Here is a 13,544-nt window from a genome sequence, read left to right as displayed (position 1 = left end):
ATCGAGGTTAAGCTATTAGAAGTAGGCCTTTGTTTGGAATTTGTAAGGTGCAAGTTCACTGGAAGCGGTTTTCTTTATCGTCTACTGAGTATGTATTACTGTATTTCCAGTTGAAGGGAAGCTGTGTCCGATATGATAAGTTTTGTGTGGGATCGTCTTACCTTATGATATGATTAGACCGCCTTAATCTTTAAACAAAATGGTTCACTTGTAGCAATATGCCATTCATGGATGCCATAGACGAGCATGAGACTATGAATTTCACCTAAGTGTCTGAATTGGGTTTTTTCTATGAGGTTGTCATTTGTCACTGCCTTCTACTTGTCATGTATATTTAATTTTTTATAGTTCATTTACTCGTTTCTCGGTCACCTCTGTGACTACAAGGGAAAACGTCATATAACTGAGGTGTTAGAAAGGGATCAGTTCTGAACTGTCATCGTAATCTTTGCAATCAATCACATGTATAACTAACTGCTGGTGTGTTTGGATGACAACATGCTTAATGTTTATCATAGAATGTAAGATGTACATAATCGCCAATCATAGTATAGATATGTGTGAAGCAAAGAAAATAGTTTGCAATGTTTAGTACAGACCTTTTAACAATAAGGGAAGGAGGTTCTGCATTCTCCATAAGTTCACGTATTCATCGTGAGTTTATTGGCACACTAAATAATTACACACTAGTTTTTTACTTTTAACTGCAAACTCCCCCATTCTCTTTCAGCTCCAATACGAAATCTGCAATGCCAAGATATGGAGTTGTTTAGTGAACTCAAACTGGGATATTACAGTGGCTCATATTTATTACTGAGCTGCGCTGAGCTAAGTCGAGCTGAGTCAACTGACAAAATAAATTCAGAGTTTGATGATTTTAATGAGTGCTGTTTTGTAATAATTGACTGAACCCTGTTAGGAAAAAAAAAACGGGTTCATAAATCTTAACTAGTGTCAAAATTGCAGTTCTGTATGGTTGTCGACCAAACTGACAAATTAAGTCTTTCTTCAGGATACTATAATAAGAAGTATTATTCTATCACCCGTTATCATGTATATGCACTTACATTCTGCATCTGTTTTGATCCAGTGCTCCCTGCCTGCACAAGTAACTATCTCTTTTGTTGGAAGATCCGATATTCTCTTGATGATTGCATCCGGAGGTAGTTTTATGTCAGTCTTTGAGCAACGATTTTTCCCACTGGTAAGAGAGGCCCAACAGCCAATTCCATTACGTTTTCTGAATGCCGACTTCGACTTTTCAAGAATTTCCTCGTTCTCATACTTGCCATAATTGCCGGGCTCTTTTTCAGGGTCATCAACTTCAGGATGGATTTTCTTGTGGAACAGACTTTTTATCTGCAGAAGCATGCTATTTAGCTTTGTTTTTATTGATATGGTGAGACTCGAGGTATCACTCAAATCTAAGCAATGAAAGGTTGGAGTTTGTGGTCGTTAATAATTCACCTTATCTTGTTTTGCGAATGAACAACACCAATTACAATCGAATATTAACCAGTATTTGAAATGATAAATGCTCTGCTTGTTTTACAGATCAGCCTTTACAATTATTTTGCTATTTGTTGCACTAATTTTGTTGTTTTTGTTTTTTCGTATTTTCCTTTTTGTGTTTTTTTTTTCCATTATTTGAACTCTCATTGGCGGTTTGAAATGGTAATTCATGTTAGGTGGCCAGATCATTTGAGGACATAGGCTTTCTTATTGTTGCATTATACAACTAGTTTAGATTCCGTGCAAATGCACGGTATTTTAGATTGTGATATATACTATAGAGAAATGAGCATTATTAATAATTACACTTTAAATTTACTAATAAAGTCTACAATATTGATGTGTTCTATTAATTATTAAGATAAAAAAGGGAAAACTTGAGGACAATTTTACATATGAAAAATCAAAATATCATTACTTTTACTAATTTTAATAAATATTGTGTACTTGGTGTTGTATTTTAAAGAGATTTTTCGTATTTTATAAAATTACACTAATTAGTATTTCGGCGATGTATTTTCCAAATAAGAAATCGAAGATATTTGTGATGGAGAAAATTAATAATCAATACTATATATTAATTCCAGAAACCAAGGAACTTTAATGTAATTAAAGAAAGTTATACAAATTAATTATACTATATAGTTTTAAATCACTAGCACCGTGTGATGGACCCGATTAAGGGATCTCAATGCAAATATTATATAGTTTGGGTTAAAATTAAATTATATAAAAGCTTGGTAATTTTCCTAAACATTTGTAAGAGACTAAAACTTGGTCAATTTCCTTAAAATAAAATAATTAATTAAGAAGGTCAATTTCCTTAAAAGTAAAATAATTAATTAGTATAAACATGCACACTTATGGTATTAATTATTATCATCATAAAATTATATATTAAACTTAAAATCTATGCAATTTTATTAAACTTTATAGTTTATTAGATGTATAGATATGTTAATTATTTAACATACAAGAATATAATATAAGTGGGTTATAAATAATTCAAGTTAGATTCCATAATAATATAATATTGCATAATTCTTTCGATTTGATTTAATGCATATATGTAATATATTTATATAAATATATAACCCTCTTAAAATTGCATGCCTAAGTAGTGAAAGTAATTTCGTCAGTAAAGAAAATAATTGTAGTAACATTGGATATAGTTTTTTTTTTTTTTTTTTGAAGGTGCATTGGATATAGTTATATGATAGAAATCACTCATTTGAATAGTAAAAGTAACAATATTATCAGCGAGATTAGTGAAAGTGGTAGAAACAACGGGAGTAGTGAAATAATCAATATTAATGCGGCAATAGTGAAAGTAACAATAATTACGGCGCGAGTAATGAAATTATCAATATTAATGCGGCAGTAGTGACAGTAACAATAACTACGGGGGGAGTAATGAAATTATCAATATTAATGCGGCAGTGGTGACAGTAACAATAACTACGGCGGGAGTAGTTAAAGTAACAATGATTACGGGCAAGTAGTGAAATGTTATTACTATTGTTTCATTAATAAGAGTAAAATATTAATAGCGGGAGTAGTGAATTTGTCTCAAAAATTATTTCATCGTAATTTTAGGACATGTCATAGAAAAATATATTAATGATAAATTTATGGGTTATGCAACTTTAAGTAATTTTATTTAATTAAAAAAAAATTAATGGTAAGTAAAGGTAGCCCGGCGAAGCCGGGCACCAATACTAGTTAAAATATATTTATGGTTAAAATTTGATAATAATAATAATATGAGTAAAATATATAGTAATCTTACAAAGTGACATATATCATGGAATATAGCATACGTAAAATAGATGGTAGTCTAAAGTATTTAAGTATAATATATTTCTTTACAAATATTAAGAAATAAGAATAATAAAGTAGGCCAACATTTGCATAGAATAAATAAAAGTTTAAGCCCAATATTTGAGAATAACCAAACCTATTTACTATTAAGGCCCAATCTATAGTTGTAGGTGATTTGAGCGGGAAAATTCCTAGTTTCACCTATTCTTTTAGTAAATAGAGGATGGAAATATGGAAGATTTTGCTAAGTTCAATCAAATTTTTATGCTTTCTATGTGTTACATTCAGGCTGATCTATGAATTTCCATTTTGCTAGGAGTGGTTCTCATTATCATTTTCTCGCCGTTATACATGCAAATTTTGTAGGGAGAAAAAATACGACCCATTCCATGTGGTCATGTGGGGATAAAAAACTTGTAATGCAAACTGGCATTTAGCCATGAATACATACAAGATAAATTTTAGCGAAAAAGACTCGAGCTTCTAAATCATGTCTAAATCATTTCATTAACTAATATGAATAAAATGACAACCATAATGTTCAGCACGTTTTACAATTTCATATTTCGACTATTTACTATGAATTTTTATTTTCTCTGTTTTTCATGTTTTATCTATAGATTTCATAGGATTTTTTGCTGAATGCTGATCAAAATCTTGATTGTCTTTCAAACGACTTGGCTGATAAATAATTATTGATCGTGGATACGTCTGAAATATCTTTTGCATTTATCTTTCCATATTGAACCTGTAATGAGGGCATTTTGTTGGTTCAAGCTGGTGTATGTTTGTTTAAAAGGTTTTGACTACTGATTGAGTCTTGAATAAACCTACTGATTAGATAGACATGTGAAATGTCTTCTAACATGTATTTTCAGGAGATCAGTAGAATTATTTTATAAACTTTTTGAAGGTGCATGTTTGGCTTAATGAAGAAACTTTTTGCTACTTTCCTAGGGAAACTTTGTTAGTTCTAGCTTAGTACGTTTGTTGCAAATGTTGTTTGTCTCAGCTGTCTAGCTGTCTCAGCAATCAGATACTCGTGCTATTCCCTTTAGTTCCTTACACTTCCCTTTCTGAGTTGTTTCATTGCGTTCTTAATTCCTAATTGTTTGGCCAACAGTTAAGTGTGATAACATAATATTTGTCCCATTCATTGTACCAACTAATATCCTAAAAACATCGAGGCAAAAGCAAATGTACAGTCTACAAATTTTGCGGAACAGAGGAAGTATTAGTTGAAAACATGAGTGATTTATTAGGCTTGTGACTATACTGCATCTTTAACTGCTAACTAGGATAAGAATGTTAACATGAAATGCTGAGAACTCACCTTATTTAGTTTCTTGACCTTCAGATGAGGCTTCTCCACACAGCCAGTAGAAGCAACAAAAAATTTGGGAGAGGTTGGAGGTGCCGGCTGCATCTTATTGGTGAGATAACGAGCTGTAGAGTTTTCTACTGCAGCTTTTTTATGATTTTCGTCATCCTCTCTAAAATTGCTTCTTTTTTTGCTTTTCTTAAATAGGCCACGCATGAACATCTTTCCTTTCTCTTCTGTTTCCATTGGGTTGCATTGCTCAGTGGATGATCTAAGAAGATATCCTTCCAGGGGATAGAGGTGCTTTTCGTTCACCTCGTCACTGAAGGTAATGGTGCTTTCATGGCTTTTCCTGCCCGGTATTTCGTTATTCCCTTCTTTTTCAGCTTCAGCTTTGAGGAAGTTTTCCAAATTTTCACTGATCAGCTCTAAGTCATATTTAATATCTGCTATTACTTCCTCATTTGTTTCCTGAGAAGGTAAACCAAAAGTTGGTGTACCAGGTTCTGTTACCGGCTCCATGCTTAGAGTTCCGATAGTAAGAAAGCCTGGGAAGATCACATCGTGCTCTCTTATATTTAGTTCTTCATAATTTTCCCCACTAAAGTCTTTGAAGTGAGGGTCTTGTGTCTGCCAGTTCAGTTTGGAGTTGTTACTTGGTGTAACATGACCTCCTTGATTGTCAAGTGATGACTTAAGCAAAGAGCCATCGCAAAAGTAACCTGAAACTAGATTCAAAGCTAATTTAGGTGTTCCATAGTCCAGAAATTGACAGTTCCAAGTACCATTTCCAAGTCTGAAATTCAATTTAGGATCTAAATATCTGGTGTTATAGTTTATTGTATTTTTATTTTGAGGCTTTTAGCAAAATAAAAGGACTCTAATATGTAAAAGTCCTAATTCAATTTAAATTTGTAAGAGGCCAATATGAATAGCTTATTTGGATTGAATTTTGTGTTTTCCTAAATATCTTGAACCTTCTCGATGCATCTACGGAAAGACCCTACCATGGCTTTGACCAAACTATTGACGATGTTACCAGTTTACTATTAGCATATTTGAGATATGAAGTCCTTGTCTGGACAAGGTCATTCATGAATAATCATGATGGTTACCGTATACAACAATATTTACGTTGGTTATGAGTTTGCATGGCTAATGGTGATCTTAGTTTAATTGTAACCTTCAAGATGAGGATGAGAAAATACCAGCAGATGAACCTTTTAATGAGCTTGTGGTGTCTTTATTCGACTTCCGGTGCATCCAACTAAGTAACTGCAGGCATTGTCGGACAAACTTATAATTAGAGTAGCAAAAAAAAAAAAAAAAAAAAAAGTCTATGCTGAGGAAGAGTTGACAGACCTTCATTTTGATAGTTTCTTCAGAGTTCAGCCCTTCTCAAGTTTAACACTTGCAGAAGTATATCACGCTTTCATATTGGTTTGTGAACTTTATATTAGTTCTGCTGAGGTGTCCATACTGGACATTTTGTGATTAAATTATTGAAAAGCTCTTTGTAGAAGAGTACGTACACTGACTGATGAAAACAAACAGACGAAACACCAAGAAAATTACAATCTCAAGGATGTACGGCATGGTCTACATATGTGGAGTAGTTTCGCGTGTTCTGAACGAGATCTTTAGCCTGATCTGGATGATTTGATAATATTTGCGTGCTCTTCTAGGTTTTTCTTGGACATGTCATTGTTCTGCTCTTAGCCCTTTGAAAAAGATAGGTGTTGTACTACTATATTCTTTTTAGGCTGGCAATGTTTCTAACCAACGTTTCGTACTTCAGAAATCGATAAGCACGCAAGAAAATAGTAAATGGTGGCCTGCTCACACTCACATGCAGTGTATTTTAAGAGAGAGATTGTGTATTCTTGTATCACAATGAAATGCTTTTCTTAATTCAATAATGCTTAACAGTCCCATATTATCGAGATGTTGGCTATCATTTTTCCAAGTATGGGTTTTAGCTTTTGACATTTATCATTTTATGGGTTTCAAACCAGACCACCTCTCTCTCTTGGATATTTGGGTAATAATTGACATATGTGGAGTTGGTTTTTGTGTTCTCTACTGAGTGGTTTGAACTGCTTTATGCTCCATATTCTGTCGCATGTATCCTGTATGGTTTGTTCTGCTGTTAATCTGAGTAGATATTTCGTGTAATGTCCCTCAATGGGCGAGTATTAGTTCGCCTTTACAAATTTAGAGTTACATGAGGGGTACAGGTGGCTTCTAAAGTTATAAGAAAAGGTACACGCTTCATTGTCTTGTGTCGATAATACTCCTTCAGTTGCACTGCATTCTTTAGATTTTTCTTGTTTGGGCTGTTTCACTAGGTTCCTTACACCTCTACTTTTGGCAAATAATTCAGTGTAAGACTGTAAGCACATGGGTTTATCTCTCCTTATAATATGTGCAGGGGCCTGGGAGAATGAAGTTAAAGCAACTGCTGTTTCTGTTTAATAAATCTGCATGGAAACTAGAAAAACTGAGTAGATATTTCTTATACTATTTGATTGTCATTGCATTATTCTCTTGACAGTTTTGAGCTATTTTGGAAGAACTGAACATGACATTTTAGTGACTGGTAGGGTTATGCTCACAAATCACAATAATGATGTGAATACGAGAAAATATTGGTCACATATATTCTGAAAGGGAGCGATACTCTTTTTTTTTTTTTTTTTTTTTTTTTCTAGAACGTGTTACTCTGCTCTGCATTATTACAGAATATGTCATCTTTTAGATGTCTTGAAGTCCTCATCAATAATAGAATACACCTCATACATTAACGACTTTGTCATATATTACTCAACGTAATAAGGTTGGATGTCTTGGATTCAGTCTATGGATTTTTTTCGCATTAGGAAGGATATCAAGAGATTTGCAGAATCCCACTTGTAACTCGATGCTTTTGACAGGTATTGTTGTTTAGCAAAGTTACCTTACCTTATCTTTTGGAGTAGTCTATATGAACTCAAGCTGCTTAGATGCTTCTGGTGTCTCTTTTCCGCCTAGTTTCTTCCCTGTCTATCTATGCTCTTATTGTTATGTTTGCTTTCCGCATTGAAAAACAGTTGGGAGTTTGGATAGATGTGTCAGCCAACATATGCTACTGGGATATATACTTTAGAGAAACTTGTGAAAGCTAAAAAACAAATTTCCTGCTTTCAGTGGTTCTGATATGAAGGTACTGATCTGACTTGTGGGGTCGTATGTGGAAACCGCCTGTACTGTGAATTTTTTATATGCAAGTACAGGAAAGGATTCGGGATTTCTTGGAGTTTATGTCAATTATAAACCCACAAGACGTTTAATTACTAGTATTACTAGTATTCATCGAAAATTCTCATACCTTTTGCTTGAAATGACTTGTTAAGGTTTACGGTGGGAAGTTGAAGAATCGTAACATAGAAGAGTAAGAAGACACTAATATATGTTTCCATGTTTTGTATGTAGGAATTGGAATCCGTTTCGCGTTAGTGTTACCGGAGTTCCAAGTTTCGGACTGAGTGATCTTGGACCATCCATATCAACCTGTTGTTGGATAAGACTATAAGAGTGAAGCTCTATTCAGTGTAAGTTTACTGCAGTCAGTCTCCTGAGTCGTGTCATATCGATATTGTAAACCGCCCCATTTAATTATTAACTCTACCACACCCATTAGTCCACCAAGTCAAATATTAAATACTCATTTATCTCATGATAATATTATTATGAGACCGTCTCATAATTTGTTCAAGTTATTTGAGGAGGGATAGTTTTTCTGTTTGGTTTTCAGTGCTTAACCCAGTCAATCGAGTGTTATAGGTGGTCCAGTTATAATCGTACTGCTCGAATCAGCGTCAGTTTGCGTGGTTAAAAAAGGGAAGAAAAACAAAGGAAGTAATGCGTGATTTTGGAAAAAGTTTCTTACAATGTCACCTCGATAAGTTTGCGTCAGCTTACGGCATTAGTTCCAATTTCAGAAAGAAGGACGAATCGTTATGGTGTTTGCATATAGCCAAGGATGAAAATGACTAAACGCGATGAAAGCGATTTTGTTTTTCTGGAAAATTCTTGATGGAACGGGAGGCTGATGGTACAATGGCGTAGAAATCTTTTAGTGATTTATAATTTATAATGTGAAGCTGCTGAGTGGTTAGTAGGGCTAAACTTTTTTAAGTGTTTTTAACATCGACTTTGACATATGACGCAAAATAGTACTGGTTTAGTTACGGCATTTAACATTAATTTCCGACATGATTAAGAAGTTACGTTTGTTGTCTATCAATTTTTGTGTTTGTTCTTGTATTCTGCTACTTCTGTTTGGTATGAGTTTCGTCGTCTTTGGAGTGTGGAGTTATTGTTTATTGGGCTCTTTGATGGGAATAAACTCGTAAAAAAAAAAAAATAGGGTGTGAAAGACCAACCGAATTTTTGTCCTTTGCACAGCATTGTCTTTGTTTCAATGAATTATATACAAAACTTTACTCTTTTTATCAAAACAATTTATTTACTGTTTTTTAAGGTAAACAAATAATTGAGACGAAGGAGTATTGTTATAACTTTATGTGGTACAACTTTACCAATTTCTAAACAATATAGAAAGCTCATATCTGAAGTAAAATGGTCAGTGTTGATAGGCCACCTTGTACAATCACTCAATTTTAAATACACAAATTCTTGTTTGTGACGGCACCTATCCGCCACTCTTGAGTGACGGATACCACTTTACCTCACAAAGTACCCATTTTTCTCTCTCTGTAACACTATTCATGTGGTCCCCTTTCTCCACTAACCCATTTTGTTACCATTTTATCTCACAAAATATCCGCCATAAATGGTAACCCGTCACAAGGGAGACCAATTGTTTTAAATAAGCCACTATATCAATCTATATGTCATAGATTTAGGAGAAAAAGGAACATACATCGGATGTACTACCTCCAACTTTTTTTGTTTTTGAGCATATATGTATTTTTTTTGAGCTTATTACCTCAAATTTTATTTGTTTTTGAGCATATATGTATTTTTTTGAGCATAATAAAGTTTATAAGTTAGATTTTAATATTTTTTCCGTCAAAACTCAAATTTAACTAAATTTATATGTAATATTTTTGAGTTTTATAGTAATTTTTTAGAGCTTAATATTTAAGTGAATAAACTCAGAAACTTTAAAACAAAACTCAAAAACTTTATTATAATGCTCAGAAACTATAGAATTGGAGGTAATACATCAGATGTATAATCCTCTTACTGTAGATTTAGGCCCTGTTTGGTAAACAGCGGATTGATTTCAGCATAAGCAGATTACAAAAGCAGATTATAAATAGCAGATTCTATCAGAAGGTTTGACTAGCATATTATAACTAGCAGAATTAATTTGAGTGTTTGGTAATTGGCAGATTACGATTAGTAGATTGTTAGTTTTCTTTGTAAAATGAAGAAAAATTTCCTATCTATATCTATCTATATTAATAAAGGAAGCTTTTTTCGAGCGATTACGGAGTCCAACTTTCATAAATGACTAATGAGCAAAAATAGATAAGATAATAATTAAAAGATATGGGATAGTGTTTATGCGCAATAAAAAAATGAAAATTAACGGTGATAAGAATTTATGTTAAAGAAGTCTAATATGACTCAAACATATTGCCTCCAAAGTCCAATGCTATATATATTCAATGCCCATTCTTGATAGTCATTCAACTTCTTTACTGTTCTACGTAATTTTTGTATTTGTTCATGTATTGACCTCTATTCCTTTGCTTTTCTTTTTGTTTTTGCAGCTCAATTACGTATCTATTGTATGGAGTTCCAATCATTATTGTGGTGTTCGTATAGTCTCTATACATACAAAGGTACTCCCTCCATTTTTCTTTATATGACGTTTTTGTTGCTTGAGGTGAGCCCCTGACTTTAATTTTTACAAAGTATGATAGCTCAAAAATTATAAAAACTACAAGAGTATACCATTAAATTAGTTATGAAAATAGATTTCATATTATGATATTTTTCTTATATTTTAAGAGATATTAAATAGGGAAGAGAGTTTTTCGAAAAGTGAGAACCGTATAAGAAAAAAAAAAAAAGGAGTAACTAACGTGATGGGAAAGTTATTACGGAGTAAAAGATTAGCCTTTTATCAAGGAGTACGGAATATTTGGCCAAGGAGGGTACACTTCACTTGATGAGTACTTTATTGTCTTAAATCTTAATTGTGTTGTTATTAATAACAGTAGTTTTCATAATTTCAGATACAAGGAAAATTATTTGCAATGCATTGGTGACATTACTTCCAATTGTGATTTTACCAAACTATTGTATACAGAGGCCGAGGCAGGTATAGGTGCAAGGCCAGGGATAGCATATATGTTATGTTATACTTTACTTAATGAGTATTGTTCTAGCAATAGAGTTGCCGAAAAGTTAATAACAACAATATTTGTATAGGTTTGTAAATTAGAGAAGATCAAAATTAGAGGATGGAGAAAGAGATGTCACTTTGATAGCTGATTTCAAACCCCACGGCCATTAAAACAATCCAATCCAGAGGCCATGAAAGCTTTTTATGATTAGACGAAGAAACAACTATGGACATGATTACATTCATCATATATCGTAGACAATAGTTGAATGTGTTTTATTAGGAGTAGTTCTCATTATTATCCCTCTAAAACGTACTATTTTACTCGTGATAGGTCCATCCCCGTGCATCACAAAGAGATAATATAAAACCATCCACGGTAATGAGTTATTAGGAGTAGTTCTCATTATTATCCCTCTAAAACATAATTAGCACCAAATTGATATCCATTTGTGAAAGAGTTGTACAATAAATTCATAAGAAAAGGTTTGTTCGTCAAAGGCACTGAACAAAAATTAAAAATTAAAGTAATGGCCAATGGCCAACGAAATCATCAAAAGAAAATAATAATTTATACGAAGTAATTTATAATATCAGTGTAGATAAAATTTAAAACTAACAACTAATACAAACGGTTGCATTATTGATTGATAGGATTAAATTTTGGCAAACAATAGCATTGTAGGATATGTTACGAGTTGTATTAGAGTTCTTCCTCTAAACTAAAGGTTAAGATTGCTAGCCTACTAGGCGTTATAGATAAATTGCGCTTTCACCTTTACCAAGGTATGATTAATAGGAATTATATGGCATGCTACTAACCTATCACGAGCTTTTTAGTCAAAGCTCAACACTAAGTGCAGGTATTTGTATTATAATGAAGACTTATTGGATATCTTCACTCTTCAGTAACTACGTAAAATTATGTTACTAGTTGATTACATGCATATTTCTAAAAATTGGTCACGTGTCGCTTCTAAAACTTTGTTATATACATAATTACTTACAAAAATCGACTTTTTTTCCGTAAAAGAATAAAATTGAGAGCGTAAAACTAATAAAATAATTAATTTGGATATTATATATTTTCACTACATTTTATTAAATTTTTGTGATTAATAAATCATCCTCTATTATTGAAATTGCCTGTTAGTTGTTAAATACATTCGCTTTTACAATTTTGCAAATTTGAAACCACTGAGATAAGACGTGATGGTCAACGTAATGCTCAACTACGGTGTACAAAACTTAATATTACAACTGGCCCGTGCATCGCACGGGCATTAAATCTAGTATATATATAAAAGAGAGTTTTTTTCGAGCGATCTGAGAGCGTCCACATCATCAAAAATCAATTTAGGAAAGTATAATTTTTGATGTAAAAAATCAAGTGGAAAATCTTTTAATTATTATAATATATATTTCCTAAATTATATTCAAGTGATATTTCCAATTTTTATATCAAACCTTTACATTTCATTTGGCAAAAAAATATCGTTAAAAAAATTATGAAAATAATATAATTAGCTTTGTGGTAAAAAATGCTATCATTAGAGTATAGATTTCATATTATTTGCACATATTAAAGATGGTGTACTTCTTAATACGTAAAATTGTGTACTTTTTAGTATGTTTTGTCCCACATTGGAAATAAGTAGGTGTGATGAATATACTACATGTAAATAGTAGAATTGTCCCACATCGAAAGATTAGTATAAGGTGATGTGATCCTATGATTATAAATAGGAGGCATATTTGGAACTTATGTATCCACCCACAATTTTTTGAGTCTCATAAATATTGTTTTAAAGAGCTCTTAAGATTTTCTATCATTATCTACGATATGATATAAAAAATAAAGTGGAAATCGTTGGAGGGAACTACCCGGGAAAGAGTTAAGAACATGAACAAGAAAATCAAAAAATACAAAACTAAAGGTTTTACTAATGGTAGTCTCCTGACACAGTACAAAACTAAAGATTTTACTAATGGTTGTCTTCTGAATGCAGTAATAGAGCGTTAATGAGTCGTTATATGTACGATGTAGAGATCCCTTTTTAATGATCGAGACTAAGTGGTTTTACCTTCAAAGAAAAATAATATGTATACAATAGTAACTTTTTTTTAAGAAGAGACATATATTTCTTGGTATGTTATATCTTTCACATTGAAAAATAATGTAGGCATGATGAATATACTACGTCTAAATAATTAAATTATGTATCTCACATTGAAATAATAGTATACGGTAGGGTGATTCTATAAATATAAATAGGAGGCATCCTTGAAACTTAGGTATTAACCCAAATTTTTTTGATATAAGAGATATGTACTTTTTAGTATGTTATATGTCCCACATTGAAAAATAATGTAGGTGTGATGAATATATTATGTATAAATAATAGAATTGTCCCATATATATACATTTTCTATATTATATTAAAGTGATGTTTATAATTTTGATATAAAAACTTTATATTTCATTTGACAAAAAACTATCATATGAAAATTATATAATTAGATTGTGAC

At 32.2% G+C, this 13,544-nt stretch overlaps 1 protein-coding gene and 1 long non-coding RNA gene across 2 annotated transcripts; both read right to left on the bottom strand.

The window, feature by feature from the left end:
- Positions 1 to 529: 529 nt before the first annotated feature.
- Positions 530 to 5,176, bottom strand: LOC141600603 (protein LAZY 1-like). Its single transcript, XM_074420847.1, has 3 exons — positions 4,667 to 5,176; positions 1,068 to 1,359; positions 530 to 744 (listed from the first exon to the last, which is right to left on the bottom strand). Exons 1-3 carry the CDS (start codon positions 5,174 to 5,176, stop codon positions 701 to 703), a joined length of 846 nt encoding a protein of 281 aa, XP_074276948.1. The 3' UTR covers positions 530 to 700.
- Positions 5,177 to 5,208: 32 nt separating this feature from the next.
- Positions 5,209 to 6,233, bottom strand: LOC141599170 (uncharacterized). Its single transcript, XR_012523743.1, has 3 exons — positions 6,017 to 6,233; positions 5,863 to 5,929; positions 5,209 to 5,382 (listed from the first exon to the last, which is right to left on the bottom strand). It is a non-coding gene; the product is annotated as an uncharacterized LOC141599170 (long non-coding RNA).
- Between the last annotated feature and the right edge of the window lie 7,311 nt (positions 6,234 to 13,544).

This window comes from Silene latifolia, chromosome 9 (assembly GCF_048544455.1).
Source record: "Silene latifolia isolate original U9 population chromosome 9, ASM4854445v1, whole genome shotgun sequence".
NCBI classification, from domain to species: Eukaryota; Viridiplantae; Streptophyta; class Magnoliopsida; order Caryophyllales; family Caryophyllaceae; genus Silene; species Silene latifolia.
The sequence above is the reverse complement of the archived record's forward strand: the minus strand, read 5'-3'. Positions and strand labels throughout refer to the sequence as shown.